This window comes from Strix aluco, chromosome 3 (genome assembly GCF_031877795.1).
Source record: "Strix aluco isolate bStrAlu1 chromosome 3, bStrAlu1.hap1, whole genome shotgun sequence".
In the NCBI taxonomy this organism is placed as follows: Eukaryota; Metazoa; Chordata; class Aves; order Strigiformes; family Strigidae; genus Strix; species Strix aluco.
Genome location: NC_133933.1, coordinates 36,715,213 through 36,732,336, shown reverse-complemented (window position 1 = coordinate 36,732,336; position 17,124 = coordinate 36,715,213). Strand labels below are relative to the sequence as shown.

The 17,124-nt window shown below is 40.3% G+C and overlaps 1 protein-coding gene across 6 annotated transcripts in view; it reads right to left on the bottom strand.

Annotated features, from left to right (window-relative positions):
• Window positions 1-17,124, bottom strand: part of LRFN2 (leucine rich repeat and fibronectin type III domain containing 2) — a 160,860-nt gene that overhangs the window by 32,098 nt on the left and 111,638 nt on the right. For all 6 annotated transcript variants that reach the window (XM_074818115.1, XM_074818110.1, XM_074818113.1 and 3 more), the window contains one exon: window positions 7,742-9,134. In XM_074818115.1, coding sequence (XP_074674216.1) covers window positions 7,742-9,114 — 1,373 coding nt within the window. In that variant the 5' untranslated portion in view covers window positions 9,115-9,134. The remainder of the gene's footprint in view (window positions 1-7,741; window positions 9,135-17,124) is intronic.

Below are 17,124 nucleotides of genomic sequence, written 5' to 3'. Positions count from 1 at the left end.
GGAAGGTCAGTACCTAACGAGGTTGAAGACAAAGGTGGAACTGAAAAAGCGCTAGAAGAGTGCCAGGCATTTACATGCAAGTCTTCATTTGTGTGAACCCACTGTCCAAGTCATGAGTAAGGACAGATGTTCAGACCTTTCAGAATACATTAATCCTCTGCCTTTTCTAAAATGACCAGAACTATGTATTTCTAACTTTCCTCAGAGAGAAAATAACACAATCATGTTTTACTACAGCATCAGGCTCTTGAGAACAACAAAAGGGCATGGCTTCCTCTGCTTTCAGACTTTATCTGGTGGATCTCCACACAAAAGGCTTGCGTTGCAAGAAGCATTAGCGATCTAGATAGTGGCATCCTTACTGATGGTATTCAGTCCCTGGTATTCAGTGTGGCACTGCTGTTTGAGAGAACGTCCTTACACAACTTAGATATTTCTGAAGTTTGCAGCACCTTGGTCATAAAGCCTTTTCTTATTGAAATGCAGTTGACTGGAAGAGTATATGGGTATATTTATCCCACTATGCTGTGGGAATTCAGGCTCATTTAATTACTTCCTACCTAGGTTAAAGTATCCATAAGTGCAAACGTTGAAGTTATTTTTTGCTCATAAAATGGAATTGCACTATCACCTGACTGCAAAACTGCAGCTAATATTTAACAGAGGTGACAGGATAGCAGTGGTTGGTGGAGTGATCTCTGTTCAGCCAGTCTGTAATAAAAGTCTGTGTAAATGTAAACCATTATTATATTGTTTAAGTAATCAAATCCACAGCACTATTGTTTAAATAGACTGGAGATGTGAAGTAATTTATTCATATTTTAATGCTTAGACTGCCTGCTACATAAAATATATATGGAAAAAATAAGCTTTCAGAAATATATAAAATACTTTTTTTTTTTCCAGTGCTGAATTTATAAGCTAGGGAGACTATAGTGCTACAGTAATTCTTAATTTGTACAGTTGTTTTTATCACTCTTAGTATGAAATACCACAAAATAAAACAGACCTAAATCTCTCATAAATCTAATGGCAGTGTTGCACTTCACATGCACATTTTTAAGTGGCTGTATCATTGGTTTAATTCAAAACAGCCAGCAGGCTCAGTATGACCTAGGAAGTTCTACAAAACACTTGCAGATTTATTCATCTTTTGAAACAGTGGTGAATTTGTATATTACACCAACGCCTAATGGCCAAATCTGAGATTTGGTCCCACATCATGTAGGGTGCTCTACTCATAAAAAAGATACAATCTCTGTCCTTACTTGAATTCAAGTGTTGCAGTTATATAATGCTCCACCTTAATCATTATCCCTGTTGCTGCAGACCACACAATGACTTCAAAGCCTCTCCAGTCTTTCCATTTATGTGGGCTCCTGGTTCCATAATATTTTCTAACGTCTTTATCCCTATGAGGCAAGGCAGTGCTGTCACCCCAAGTTACAAACGGGAAGCTGAGGCCCAAAGATAATTTTTTATATTTCAGTTCAATACCTTAGTAAAAATGAATTAAGTATGCCAGTGCCTAAACTCCACTGATCCTAAGTCTGATGCTCTCAGATGTCTAAAACACTTTTGAAAGGAGAGTCTAGACTGAGAAAAATGTACTCTGAACTTTCCCAGGAGCAGGTAGGATTTCTATGATAGAGCAGGTCTCCTAGTGTTTGCTCCTTTAACCCTGAATCTAAGGACAGACATTGCTTTGCATGTTCTTCTTCCATTTCTTTCTCTGTTGGACATTGGTTACTCTTCCTGCTTGTTTTTCCTTCAAATAAGAAGTGATTTTCAGTTTTGCATTTTGTAACAAACTTCTGGTCTTGGCTAAAAGTCATGGGTACAATACACATTTACTGTCATTGGTGTGTGTTTAAGGGTGCTTTATACTACAGAAAAGGATGAAAGAATAGGAAAGTTGCTGCATTAAAAACTGTCTAAGCATACCCAAATTCACTTGACTCTAGCCTTCGTAAATTGTATTGTACTATTCTAGAGGAACAGTTAGAAATATCTTTTCTGCAGTGATTAGCTCAGTGTCAGAGGAAGTGCCCACCTGAGTGGCACTCAGGATTACAGAATCACAGAATGGTTGAGGTTATAAGGAACGTCTGGAGGTCATGTTGTCCAACCCCCTTGCTCAAGCAGGGCCACCTAGACCCGGTTTCCCAGGACTATGTCTAGATGGCTTTGGAGTATCTCCAAGAATGGAGATTCCACCACCTCTCTGGGCCACCTGTGCTAGTGCTCAGTCACCATCACAGTAAAAAAGTATTTCCTGATGGAACCTCCTAGGTACCTTCAGATGGTACCTCTTGTCCTGGCACTGGACACCACTGAAAAAAGCCTGACTCTGTCTTCTTACACCCTTCCTTCAGATATTTGTACACATTGATAAGTTCCCCCTGAGATTTCTCTTCTCCAGACTGAATAGTCATAGGTCTCTTAGCCCTTCCTCATATGTGAGGTGTTCCAGTTCCTTAATCATCTTAGTGGCTCTTTTCTGGACTCCCTCCAGCATGCCCATGTCTCTTTTGTACTGAGGAGCCATAACTGGACACAGTACTTCAGGTGCAGCCTCACCAGTGCTGAGTAGAGGGGAAGCATCACCTTCCTTGACCTTCTGGTAACACTGGTCCTAATGCAGCCCAGGATACAATTAGCCTTCTCTATGGCAAGGGTGCATTGCTGGCTCATGTTCAATCTTGTGTCCACCAGGACCCCCAGGTCCTTTTCTGCAAAGCTGCTTTCTAGCCAGGTGGCCCCAGCATCTCTGGTGCATGGGGTTATTCCTCCTCAGAGGCAGGACTTGGGATTTCCTTTTGTTGAATACCATGGGGTTTCTCAGCCCATTTCTCCAGCCTGTTGAGGGCCCTCTGAATGACAGCATGACACTGGTCTATCAGCCACTCCTTACAATTTTGTGTCATCAGCACCATCATAACAGGTCATTAATGAAATTAAAAGGGATCGATGTTAAATAGATTGTGGACCAGTATTGACTCTTGGGGTATACTATTACTTACTGGTCTCCAACTAGACTTCACACCACTGATCATGACAACCTTCCTGGCTCAGCCATTTGGCTAGTTTTAAATCTACCTCACTGCTCATCCAGTGAACACTTCATCAGCTTCTCTACAAGGATCTTATAAGACGGTGTCAAAAGCCTTAGTGAAGTCATTTATTGCTCTCACCTTTTCTACCAACCTAGTTATTTCATCATAAAAGGTTATCAGGTTTGTCAAGCATGACTTTGTGAATCCATGCTGATGACTCCCAATCACCTTCTTGTCCATCACATCTTCCTGGAAATGATTCCCAGGATTAGTTACTCTATCACCTTCCCAGGGATTAAGGTGAGGCTGACTGGCCTGTAGTTCCCTGTGTCTTTCTTCTTGCCTGTTTTGAAGATAGGAGTGATATTTGCTTTCCTCCAGTTCTCAGGTATCTTTCCCAAGTGCCATGATTGTTCAAAGTTAATGGCCTCGCACTGACACTAAACCAGATCCTTCAGTACTCATGGGTGCATCCCATTAGTGCTCATGTATATCCGGTTTGCTGTATTGAAGCAGCATGAACCATGGGTACATGCGCCAGCCAAGGGACCTTATTATGTGACAGTAGTTTAAAAAAATGACTTGCAGTTTTCAGAAAAATTTTAATTTCCATTTTAAAAGGGCCTGCTCTTATAACCTGTGTATATGAACAGAAGACGTAGATAACAATCTGTTCTCTCTGTGGCACCTGTTGGCCATAATGTGGCTTCATAACATTACCAACAGTTTCCATTTTCTCCATCCAGGGTAGCATAGGTTTGAAGGGCACAAAGATGAATAGGACAGTTAAGGAGAAAGGAACAGGAAAGAAAAGTTAGAATAAATAACCAACGTAAATCAGAAAAGGGAAAAAATACAAAGCAAGGAAAAAACCAAGAAAAGCAAATAAAAAAAATGAAAAAGCAAACCAAGCTTTCCTCTCACTCTTCTTAGAAAAAAGAGGAATTCTGGTTCTGTTCCAGGTGAAACGATGTCATTATCTTGAAAGTATTATTACTAAAAACAGTGCAAGGACAAGTCAGAGAGAAAGAAAGAGCTCATCAGGAGCACACATAGATCAGTAAAGCAATGGTGTGACATGTATCTCCAGCACAGGCCCCTGTTGTAGGATCTTTGTCAATATGAACACAGGTCAAGGCAAAAAAGGAAGTTCTGAGATACCACTAAGAGTTAAGTGAATGCTCCATTAAAGAGATAATCATTCCATTTTGCCAATGATGTATAAAAGATAATATAACATGTCACCTCTGAGCAGCCTCAGGTTATTGATTTGGTGCCAATGCTAGGGGCAGTCATTGTCTTTGCAAGTTGATATTGACCAAGCTGCCTCTTTGAGGTGTTTGCACAAGCTATCACTCCCTTCCCTCCAGCTTCTCCTTCTCACTTTGGGAAGCTGTGTGGAGCAGAGTGCTGATCCAGGACCTTGTTCATTAGATCAGTATCAGAAACATGCATCCTGAACCCACCGAAAGAGATAAAAACCTGCTGATAGCTTCAGCAATGGCCCTGAGACAACAAATACAAGGGAAGGTCAGATGGGGGAGGCAGACAAACAGTTCTCATTATGATGGCACTGGTGTATCCAGAGCCAAACTTCAGGTTCTGACACCATTTCAGCTCAGTGAAATCAGGAGGCCCATCAGAGAACACTTGCCACTATCTCCCACACCTTTGAATTTTCATGGGGCCGTTGCACCCCATCATAGTCCCCTTTGCACCACCTGCAGTTCCTGCAAGTGGAAGACCACAGCTGGGATGGAAGTGGGAATGGGACTGGTGTCCTGGACAATGATCAGAAGAGATGTAAATATCAATGGGGACGGAAGAACTTCTGCTTTCACTCTTTCATTATGAGTACGACTTCCATGAAAAATTCCTAGTAGAGAATGTAGCAAACTTTGTCTTTTGCACATACATTCCTCACTAGTGAGACAGGATTCCTTCAAGCTGAGCACAGTCAGTGTGCCTCTCAGTTCTGGCATACTGGTGTATCTTAACATATATTAAATGCCCATCATTTTAGCAGCTAAGCAGTACCGCATCCCATTTAGCACATACACAGCATTTTATAGAGCAGAACACTGTAGAAATCCTTTTCCCTTAGGTTTTTCTCCACATTCATTGCAGTGATATGCATCTGACCAATTAAAGCAAAACAGCTTTAGTTAATTAACTCTATGGGACTGAGCGGTTCCCTGACTGAAAGTCATAAGAGCTGGTTTTGATAGTATGAGTGCCACTGATTAACTCTCAGATGCTGGACAATTCATTTCATCTTTCTATGTTTCACTTTTCCCTGGTGCAAAATATAGAGAAATAAAATTTGTTTTCTTTGGTGAAGTGCTTTTAAGAGCTGTGAATGAAAAGAACTGCATCATCAACGAATCCTCAAAAAACCCTGATGGGAGATTTATGGAAATAGCACTGTCCTTACTGTGCTTCTAGAAAACTGAACCACAACCAGGTAAAGCAACAAAGGGCCAAAACCTTACTGAGAGGCAGCAGTGGGGACAGGATAAGAATTTAGGGCTGACTGACACCTTGGCAGCCACTTGTTTCTCCAGACCAGGCTGGCAAGATGACATCTTTCATTTCTGCCCATGGCACCTGATTCTCACCCCCCCAGCTATTAGATTGCATGTCTTCATTTCTGCATTGTTTGTTTTATTTACCCTAGCCATCCTCCTCCTCAGCAAATTGACACATCCAACCAATTCCAACATCTGATAACCTCTGCAGACTTCTCTTTCTGGTTGCAGGGATATTCCTGTTCACTGGGCCAAATTCACTACACAGTGTCATATGTCTATACATATCCTTCAGAGTGTTTTTTCAGACTTTCACTGTGCTCAAGATCTTAATTACTGCTGAGTTTTTGCCAAAAGCTTTGCCTCAGGAAAAACTGACACTAACATATTTTCTTTTATTCTATTCCTAATACTCTATCATTACTTAGTTTTATCTTATCCTTTAATTGTACTTAACTCCACATAGTTGCAAGTCCCAAAGCTAACACACCAGTTCCTCTGTCCATTAGCCAGAGCAAGGCAAATAATTTCCACCTGCTAATTAATTTGATTATTTCAACATATTGTTATAATTGAGGAATGGAAGTGAACAGAACTGAATTTCCGCAGATTATTTCAGTATGTGAATAAATGTCCTTTTAAAAAAATGTTCTTTGAACTTGCTGGTCAATATTCTTACTTTTGGCAAAGAATGAGTAAGTTTGGGGTAGCTAAATAAATAATTTCATTATTTCTGCTCTACAGCTGATTGAGATAAAAGTATTGCTGGCACAAAACTTTGTCCATGTCAACTAAACATTCAGTTCTAAAAACACCTTTAAAATTAGATTTCATTGTAAGAGAAGGGTGAGTGAAAAACATCATGTGAACATTGACTACCTCTTGTTTTGACTTTCTCAGGGTAAAGAAAACTATGCTATGGTAAAGAAGAAAATAGCAAGGTCTGTTCTGGGAACTGCAGGCTGAGTACCATGACTTGACTAGTGCCTCAGCTCTCACTGCAGGCAGTAGGAGAAGGACCGATTAGTCTGCAGGCCAGCAGATAATAACCTCAAGCCTACTGAGGAAATCAATGACTTTGACTATGTTCTGGCCAGATTTTGTTCTCAAATTAGAGTCAAAACCCAAATCCCATTATTCCTCTACTAGATCCAATTTGTCTCTGCTGGCTTCAGGATGCTTATAAAACTATAGGACTTTATGTGTTTGGTTCTACTTTGCCACGAGGTTCTGACTTCTGCTGACAGCTCACATATAGCCAAAGAGAGACTTCAGCTCAATGCATCTGATATTGCTGCCTTTGCAATAAAAAGGCAGGAAAGGGTGGTTTCTAGGAATTCATCACTAGCATGAACATACTCTGTCAATCATTCTTCCAAGACAGAAGGAAAAAGCAATAACACTTTTCCTGTACTGTTCCTACCCATTTTTAATCCCTAAAATTTATTGCTTCTTCACTGCAGGAGAGATTCTTGCTTTACATCATTAAAAGTTGGAGGAGTTGTAGAACTGAAGGAGCATAATGAACATTCAGGGCTTGATCTTGAAATTATCTCTATCTCCTCTTGCATTTAATATGGTATAAAACATTAAATGCTCCAAAGTTGTCAGCCATTACAGTTGTGTAAAACAGATGTTAGTGAAGTAAGAAACAAGCTCTTTCATGTAGGTGAAAAATCTCTTGCTAACTCTGAATCTTGAATCGCAGAATAATTAGAGCCTGTGTTATGGGTAGACAGCACAAACTTCCTCCCACATCGCTTCCTCTCTTAGTAGTCTGTTTCAATCCCACCTACAGGAGGTGGAAAGGGAAACTTCTGACTTTTAGCCTGTCAAGTTATTCTTTCTTTGTTACGCCTAGTAAGGAGTCTACCAACTACAGTACTATTTTTTCCTAAATTGGAAATTTTACTGAAAACACCTGTTGTTAGGGAATGAATACTACAGAGATTTGCAAGGTGTGACTTAGACAGAAGAGTGATGAACAGACTAACAGATAAATTGACAGGTGCAATGCAAATTTATCAGGCACTGCTAATGCTACTGGTGGCAGTGCTACCTCAGTTCAAAGTCAAATCAGTGACCTCTAAGTAAGACTTCATATCCTGCTTTCTACCTCCTGCCATCATCACAGGACCAAACAGCAATTTCATTTACCTGTAGATCAGGACTTCATCATCCGAGCAATTATACTGCAGCTGATACATTTTTACCCGAGGGGCCGACTTGCTCACCGTCCACTTGACCAAAGCTGAGGTAGTGGTCACATCTGACACCAAGACAGCCCTTTCTGGTGGGCCTTTTGTTTCCCCACGGTTAGACTTGCTGGAGCTGGTGATGTCCGAGAGCCTGGATTTTGGTGGGGCTGCTCGGCCTGTGCCATTGCTGAGATGAGGGAGCTGAACAATTGAGAGCTCAATTGTTGCAGTGGACTCTCCAGCAGCGTTGGCTGCTATGCATGTGAAAGTCCCGTAATCCTTGGAGGTGGTAATGAGGATATCTAAGGTGCCATTGTCATAGACAGCTGTCCTCGAAGAGTTCCCAATGAGACGGTCATCAGGGGCCACCCAATGAATGATAGGCGTGGGATCCCCAATAGCTTTGCATTTCAGTGTGGCGGTTTGCCCTTCTAAAACCAGCAACTTGTGAGTATGTTGTGTAATAAGAGGAGGCTCACAAACAAATTCTTCCTCCCGTACATACCAGAAGTACCTTCCCTTTAGACCTGGAGGAGAAGCACAAGTTTCCATATCATCATCTCTGTCAAGTCGCCTTAACCACAGTAGCTCACAATTGCAATGCAGTGGGTTGCCCCCAAAGCTGAGAGACAAAGGTGGAGAAAATGGGGTAACAGCTAATGGAATTACTTGAGATCTGGCAAATATAGGGTCAGGGGGGAGCTTCTGAAGTCTGTTGGATGTTAGATCCAATCTGGCCAATTTCTGAAGATCTGCAAATGTCCCCTCTGTAATATAATCTATGAGGTTATGATCTAAACTGAGCTGGTGCAGGTTTATCATCTTCCTTATAGATTCCCAGGGAATGCTTCGGAGGTTATTGTAGGAAAGGTCTAAGTCCTCCAAAGTCAGCAAAAAATCCTCAAAGGCTTCATCAGAGATGCTGCTTAGCTGGTTGTTGTTTAAAATCAAATGCTGAAGGTTAATTAAGCCTCTCAAAATATCTTCTCCAATGTCAGGCAGTCTGTTGCTGTCCAGATGTAAAGACCGAAGGCTCTCCAAGTCAGTGAAAGAGTAGGGCTGTATGTAACTGATGGTATTCCTGGACAAAGTGAGGTCAACAAGTCCAGACATATTGGCAAAATCCTGTCGGCTGATATTAATAATAAAGTTGCCCCCAAGTCGGAGTTCAACAGTCCTTCGATCTATGTCTAATGGTACAAATAGCAGACCCTTGGAGGGACACAAAGTCCCCAGTGACTCAGACAGGTTCTGACAGACACAATATTTGGGACAAGCATTGACCATGACAGCCATTCCAAACACCAGGATGCTGCAGAGCAATTTTTCCATGGTAAATCACGCAACAGTACCTGCAAGAAATGAAAAGAGTTACAAGGATCATCATCAGTTATAACTACCTTTCCTCTTGTGTTTTACCTAACATCTAACTTCACAGAGACTTTGCAGTGCTTTCTCTCAGGAGTCACACCTAAAGCAATCAGCACTAAAACCTAAAGCAATCTGGGATGGGGAAGTTAAGTGTTATAGCAACATGTTTCTCCACATAATGCATTTGTTTTTTTTAAAAAAAAAAAAAAAAAAAAAAAAGTTGTTTTGGTTCCAAACCTGAATGAGATAGGAATTGTTAGTGCTTATGCCTGGTAATAGGGTCTTGTGACTACCTATTTTCTAGTTACAATTTTATAATTTTTATTGGGTAGCTGGTAGAGGACAAATCCTGCTGTCAGATGGCATGGCTTACTTAATACCCTGAAAGATTTCATTTGGAACAGTGGCTGCTTCTTTGAGGGTAGACGTTGTCTTATAGTAATTACATACTGCTGCATAATAATGTGGAATTAGTCTTAGGGTTGAAAGAGCTGATTTTATGGATAAAAATAACTGCATATTTACCCTTCAGTAATGTGGTTAGTAATGACCATGTAATTATCTGGCCAGACCTGGGGTGAGTCAGTTCACTTGCCCACCCATAATAAAATTCATGATAGGCAGCGTAGGAAGCAGAAATCACTTGCATAATCATCACCTGGATTCACCCTGTGCTCAGCCAACCTATGGGAAGGATGACATCATCTAGCTCCAAAGAGAGGAGATGCAGAGGAAACCTGTGCCACCTTAGACTCCTGGCAAGCTTTCTGACAAACTCATGCTCTCATGCTGCATCCCTTTCTGCTGTAGTGACAGAAAAGTTCTCACCTGCTTGCATGGCCCTCCCTTGCATTCTGCCCATTTCTCTTTGCACTATTACCTCCCTTTTTTTCAGCTCTCACATGCTTTTCCAGCTTAAGCCATAAGGTATGTGTCTTTGAAGAATAAACAAAATGTATTTACAGGCTGACTCACAGAGCCAGTTGTGTCTGGGAGAAGTTACAACCCTGCTTCAGGATTGGGAATATGTTCTTACACAGGTTTGCTGACATTCTTCCCACATGTGCAGGACATAGGTAAACTTGTTTTCTTTCTGCCTTTCCCTTACCCAGACCCTGCTATCAAGGAGGGCTGAGGAATGGGCAGATCATTCATTTCTAACCCTCATTTTCCCTCTGAGGAAAGGGTCAGGTTGACAAAGAGCTACATTTTTGTAAGGGATCTCCCAGGCTTTTTTTCCAAGATGGTGTGCTATAGTCTCCAAGCCCCTCACTCCTGGCAGTAGCTACAAGCACAATTCAGGCTATAATTTCCAATTTTTTTCCAATTTTGCCTCTATTTAACATACATCACCCCACCATATAATCTTGCATCACTGTCTTCGGTCCTTGGTGTACGCCATATCCCTTCTCAATCGCGCAGGTGCTCATATATTTAGCAGTTTTTTGGCACTTGTGTTTCACAAGCAGTTATGGCACAATAGGAGATGAGACACCCTCATGCTCCTGTGCCTAAACAGTGGATGGCAGACAGGCACCTGTGCCTAGGTAGTTCTCTTACTGCTGTACACATGATGGGATAATACACAGTGTCTCATAATGAATCCAATAATTAGTACTATGAGGCCACTCAAATTTTAGCAAACATATGATGCAAGAATCACATTTCACAAAAAGTCACATTGCAATTATTTACACTTCATAACACAGCTGAAATGACAGTTACACTGATGTTTTATAGCAATTTAAAAAATTATAAATGTTCATTATTAATCCCCCAATAACACACACTAAACATAAAACAAAATCTATCACTTCAGTAATGTATTTTTTTTAATTCTGTAAACATGTCTTGCTTCACCTCCCTGTGAAAGGAACAAAAACTAGGGCCCTATGTTTGGGGCTCTGCCCAAAGGTAGCTGATTCCTCTCCTGGGTAAGGTGGTTTGTTTTCTCCTCTACAGAATATGTGAGATGACTCAGAAAGAAGGAGCTGTAGAAATGCAAGATGCTATGAGTGCTGAACTATGTATAGTATGCTCTTTATGGCAAGGTTTTCTGTATGGTGTGATGCTAGTAATTATATACTGTTATTACTATTTCATAGGAGAGGAAAGGACTGAAGCATCTGTGTTTGCTGAACTCTGCAAACAAGATGAAAGCGAGATACTTTTAGAAAGGATGGCTTGAGAAGAGTAATCTTACCTTCAATAGTAAATAAAAAGCTATTGAATAAAATGGAGATTAGCAAGTATGTTATTGATGCAAATCTGTGGCATACTTAGCAAAGAGCTATAAATATCCCTTACATTATTATCAATTGGTAGTTTACTAACAGGCAATTGGCTTTTTGAATCTTAATTATAATTGTGTTCTGCAGCTTTAATTTAGTGTATTACCCTACCAGCTGAAATGATAAACAAAAAGCAGTTTAAAAGGGGGAGAAATAGATACAGTTAATTAGTAATAAGCCCTTTCATAGCTTCTCCCTCATCTACATTCCCACCCTCTGAATATCTATTCAAAAATGTGAATGCACACTTACGAGAGCAGTGTCTCCTTTAAGTGTCCCAATTCTCTAACCACATTTTTTCCGGATGCTGTTAAATATCACAGTGCTTTGGGGAGACGGTTGACTCTAAGCATCAGAGTGAAAAGAATTTGTAAAAAAAATAGGGGGAGGAACAGAAGTTAATTACAGAAAATAGGGACTGCAACACCGAGAGGAGGCTGTGAAGCAGGAGGTCTAAATGGCAAAGTAAACCCTGATGGGGAAACCATCTGTGGATGGCTTGAAAGCGCATCATCTGCCTGTGTGTGCTTGCATGTTTGCATGAAAGACACAGAGAGTGCAATGTGTGCTTTTACCAGCAGGAGGACAAATCAGGAACAACCGTACTAGGATGGAAATATCATGGCTGCTGTCATTCCAGTTATTGAACGCATTTGAAAGTATTAATGTAAATATTGTCTGTCTACAGAGGAAATTTCAAGTCTTTGTGATCCTTTGTCAGCATTGGTATTTCAAGCTTCTGAGCTCTGGGTTTCTCTATGATGTAATCCTGAGGTGACCAGTTCCTCACACAACAAATAGGGTACAAACCCAATGGGCTACCTATAGGACATTGGAGAGAACAGAGGTGGACAGCGCTCCTTAAGGAGAACATCTGGGATTTCCATAGGGTAGCTGGTTTCCCTTTTTCTCTCCAGACAAACAAAACACCTGGGCCACAGATGAGGTAAGAATTCTTGAGTCTGCACAATTATAATAGTATCTTCTAAAATCTAGACTCTCCCACAAAGTCATAATAATTGCTAGTTGCCAAGGGGATGGATGTATAATAAAAATTGTTTTGATTTCAATTCTGGTAACTTTCATATGACAGAAAATAAAGTGTGAAGTTTAGGGTCTGTTTTTGTTGACCAGTTTGCTCACCTTGTTCTCAAAATCTCTTGTGACCTGCAACACCAAGCAGTTTATAGGCTGCTAATGGTAGACTTGTGATGAGCTCACCATCCTGATTTACACTTTAAAGTTATCTATCAGCCAGATAAAGTAGATTTCTCACAGCAAGTCAGTAAATCTGGCGGAGTTCCTGTCTCAGCCCAAGATGAAAAATAGCCCCTTTAATCCTCTTATAACATGGATTGGTATGAATTAATATGTGCAAGAGTCATAAACCTTGGTGTTTTGTATTCAAATTTTCCTCATAAAGATACAACTTCTGAGATTTGGCATCTCATTTCAAGAATGTCTCTGGGGCACTTTTAAATTCTATATTCATTGAGCTTTGCATATAAATTCCAATAACCTTTGCGTACCATAGCACCAAGTACAAGGTAACTGCCAGACAAATAAGCTATAGCTGCAGCACACAGACTGGGGGGAAAAAAAAAAAAAAAAAAAAAGACAAAATAAAAGGAGAGGTGGATGGATAGCAGCTCTGATTCTACTGTCTCCAAGTGCCCTGGGAACCAACTTCCAGGGACTGTATGAGTGAGTTAATATACCTTTCTTCAGCTTTGTAGGTGTTGTGGAGAAATTGGATTTTCTTTACTGCTGCCCTTTTTCTTAACGTTCTCTTATCCCGGTTTTCAGTGAATCTCTGTGACTGGGAAATCTAACTCCAGCTGCAAAGCTTGGAGGAGTGCAGTGATGGGTGAAGTTTCATGCATATTCTCTGAAGCTGTTTAATCTGCAATATTGTCACAGTTTAACCCCAGCCAGCAACTAAGCACCACGCAGCCACTCGCTCACTCCTCCCCTTCAAGTAGGGCAAGGAGGAGAATTGAAAAAACAGTAAAACTCGTGGGTTGAGATAGTAACAGTTTAATATTTAAATTAAATTAAAATATAATAATAAAATAAAAATAATAATAGTAATGAAATACAATATAATAAAGATAAATAAAACCCTAGAAAAGACAAGTGATGCACAATGCAATTGCTCACCACCCTCTGACTGATGCCTGAGCAGCAATCCACCCCTCCCAGCCAACTACCCCCAGTTTATATACTGAGCATGATGTTCTACGGTATACAATATCCCTTTGGCTAGTTCAGGTCAGCTGTCCTGGCCATGCTCCCTCCCAGCTTCTTGTGCACCTGCTTGCTGGCAGAGCATGGGAAACTGAAAAATCCTTGATTTAGGATAAGCGCTACTTAGCAACAACTAAAACATCAGAGTGTTATCACCATTGTTCTCACACTAAATCCAAAAACACAGCACTGTACCAGCTACTGGGAAGAAAATTAATTCTATCCCAGACAAAACCAGGACAAATGTGTAAAACAGGATGGGACTATGTCAGGACAAAAATTACTCCTTAATCATTTGCATAGTCAAAAACTGTGTGGGGAAGGTAGGTCTCATGATCCACGCAGGCAGTTTATACCTAACTCACCAAGCAATGACAAAGGCCATAAGGAAAGTAAGTGTCTCTGCATCTGAATCTGTCCTCAGTACTACATACATCGGAACATGGGTTGGGTGTTAAGTCACTACCAGTTTTGTGAGCATCTGTGAGACTGTTCAGGTCTTTAAAGTCAGTTATGTACCTATGTTCTTACAGGTTCAAACTCAGGATAACTAACACTACTTTTGTTTAGCTTTTGTCTTTTATGTTTGGCTAGGCTTCGGGATAAAGCTGCTTGTCATCAGGTGTGCATATGTACAGTGCAACTTAGATTTTGACTAGGCTTTTTTAGGAACTAGTTTTATTGAAAAGAATTGTTAGCTCTAACATGTGAAGTGCTTGCTTGCTCCAGACACCTTACATTTTATAAATCATAGGTGGGAAACATTTACAAGCACATATTTCTCCAGGTATTTGTGGCAGTCTTTACTAAGCTCCACCCATATTAATTTGACTGATATTTCTTTCACTGTAACAGAAAAAAAGGAACTCTGGGTGAAGTGTAATAAATTTGTTGCCCTTTGTACACCTTTTTCTTAAATAATGCAGCCATAACAAGGTTGCAACCAAAAATATTTTACTACCCCTGTACCATCATGAGCTTCATTTATGCGGTTTGCTTCATTTGAGCATTGTTCTCTTGTTTTCACCTTTCCAAGCAGCTGGGGATCCATCCTACTTGCTCTGTGCTCCCCAGCCCTGGATGCTATGCTAGTTTGGTATCGTTTAAGAAGAGTTTGGCTAAAGAGGTGTATGCCTCCAAATGCAACTGACTCATATAATGGTGTTAAATGTAAGAACATCTCTGTTATGGTTGCAGTCTTTAAAGAACTAGTTGTAACTGGATCCAGAACAGAGGTAATGATAATCCATAAAAGGCAATTTTCAAGAGGGCTTACTCTGTGAAGGCTGATTTAATCCATCCAAGAGATCTCCAAGGAAATAACCCAATATTTTCTTAGGCAGGGCTGTCTCACACAGGAAGATATTGGTCTCTTTCAGTCTTTCATTGGCAAAACTTTTGTCTATTTCTGTGCATTTTTTGGAAGCTTTTCTTTATTTCTCATAATGCTTTCCTGATCTTTCCCGGACACTAGTCATGTAATTTCTTTTTTTAAGTACTAACTTTACCCAATTGCCTTACCATTCCCAAGACTGAAGCAATGCATTTATCAAAATCCCAAATTATCAACATAGATAGTCAGGTGCAGAGATAGGTCAGATGTAATTCACTTACAACCTGAGTATCCTTGCATCACCAGACTATGAGCATGGCAGAACATACCTTACTTTACACACCTCAAACCTCTATTCACTATGGGATTTTAGTAAGGGAAGCTCTGACCTCACAGCAGCTTTTCTACTGAAGTACAGGGCTATAACACTGATGGTGTCTGGCACAGGAGCCTCACAGCTTTAATGCAGATAAATGTTTTCATCTTTTCATGTCTCCTAGTTTACTAAGGCATTTCATTTCTCCCATTAAAAGCAGTACTCTCCATACACCCTAAAAGAATAATTAATATGCTAATGTTCCAGCCCAGTTAACCCCTGTAATTAGTTACCTCTTCACATTTCAGGTTACTTAGGCCAGAAAAAGAACCTTGGACACTTCTATAAAGGTTTAACATCTGTAATACTTGAAAGACAATAGTAACACCGAATCTTATCAGACAAATTTCAGTCAGTCAAAGATGTCCGCACCTTATTTCTGTTTGACATAATTAAACTACTAGCAAGTGCTGCTTAGGTGAGCTCTTGAAATACATGGTACAAATTCCCTTCCTAGAGTCACGTTCAGTATATAGACATCACCTGGAAAGGGCATTTTGAGCACTAATGGAAAAGTGTATGTGCTCACATATATGTGTATATGAGGATTTTAATTTTTCACAGTGGTTTTGATCCAGGAGAAACATAAAATATTTGTAGCTTTACTGCCAAAGATATGGACCCCTGACTGTTGGACAGTATGTGTGTCTAATAGCCTTAGTGACACTAGAGCTCTAGGATGTGCTTACATCCTAGTTCCTAGGAAATTCAGTAAGAGATCTTAAGTCAAGAAGAAACCAGTTGTAAGTCTGTTAGATCCCACCTCACTTTTATTAACGCTTCACTGAAACAAAGACATCATTACAAGCCATACAGTTTTAAGAAATGTGCAAAATTGGTCAAGTTTTTGAGACTCATTTTGTGACTAAAAAAAACTTAGTGAACACATTCTGTGTACTTCTGAGCATCTGCCTGTCTGGCACTTCTCCACAATACATTTGGGACAATTTCATCACTTCAGATAAAATTTGAAGTGCAGAAACCTCAAAAATATTTACTACTCACACACTTCAAGAATATAGGGTAAGTTTATTGAAAGCAGAGGAGAAAGATTTAATTAACTTTATTAGACTTCTGCAAAGGAAATAATGCATCATGAGTCCACCTCTTGTTGGACATCAGAGAATCCACATGGAGGAGAGGCATTATTAATATCCTGTCTTCTGAAAAGGCTTTAACCAGAGTTCAGCCTTTTTAGACAAGAGGCAGTCCACTCTTCTGTTAAGGTGCTCTGAGCTGTACAGGTTCTCCAGTGTCTAATAAGCAGTAAACTCACTTTGCAGTCCTAATATAATTCAGGAGTAGGTCATTCAGGGACACACATCTTTTGGAAGCCAGACTTTCTACTAGTTTCCACAGAAAACGTGCATTCCAGATAGCTTAGGGATGTAAATGCTGATGAGAATTCAGACCTGGAAAACTCCTCAGGGAATCTGGATGCCCCACTCTAGTTCACTTTAATGGGCCTTGAAGGTCCATGTTCCTGACATGTTTAAGAACTGGCACTAGATAGTAACATCATCCTGTGAAAATAGCTACACTGTTGTTATAGTGAGGTCTGCTGTTTCTGCAAACACACCATGCAAATCTGAGCATTATTTAGTGATCTAGTTAACAAAACAGGAGAGTTTCCACCCAAAGGGTACAGGCGCCACTACTTCATTATAGCTAATCTCTAGACCTCGTCTGATCTGGCATCATGCTGCTTGAAGCTTGGACTGAAA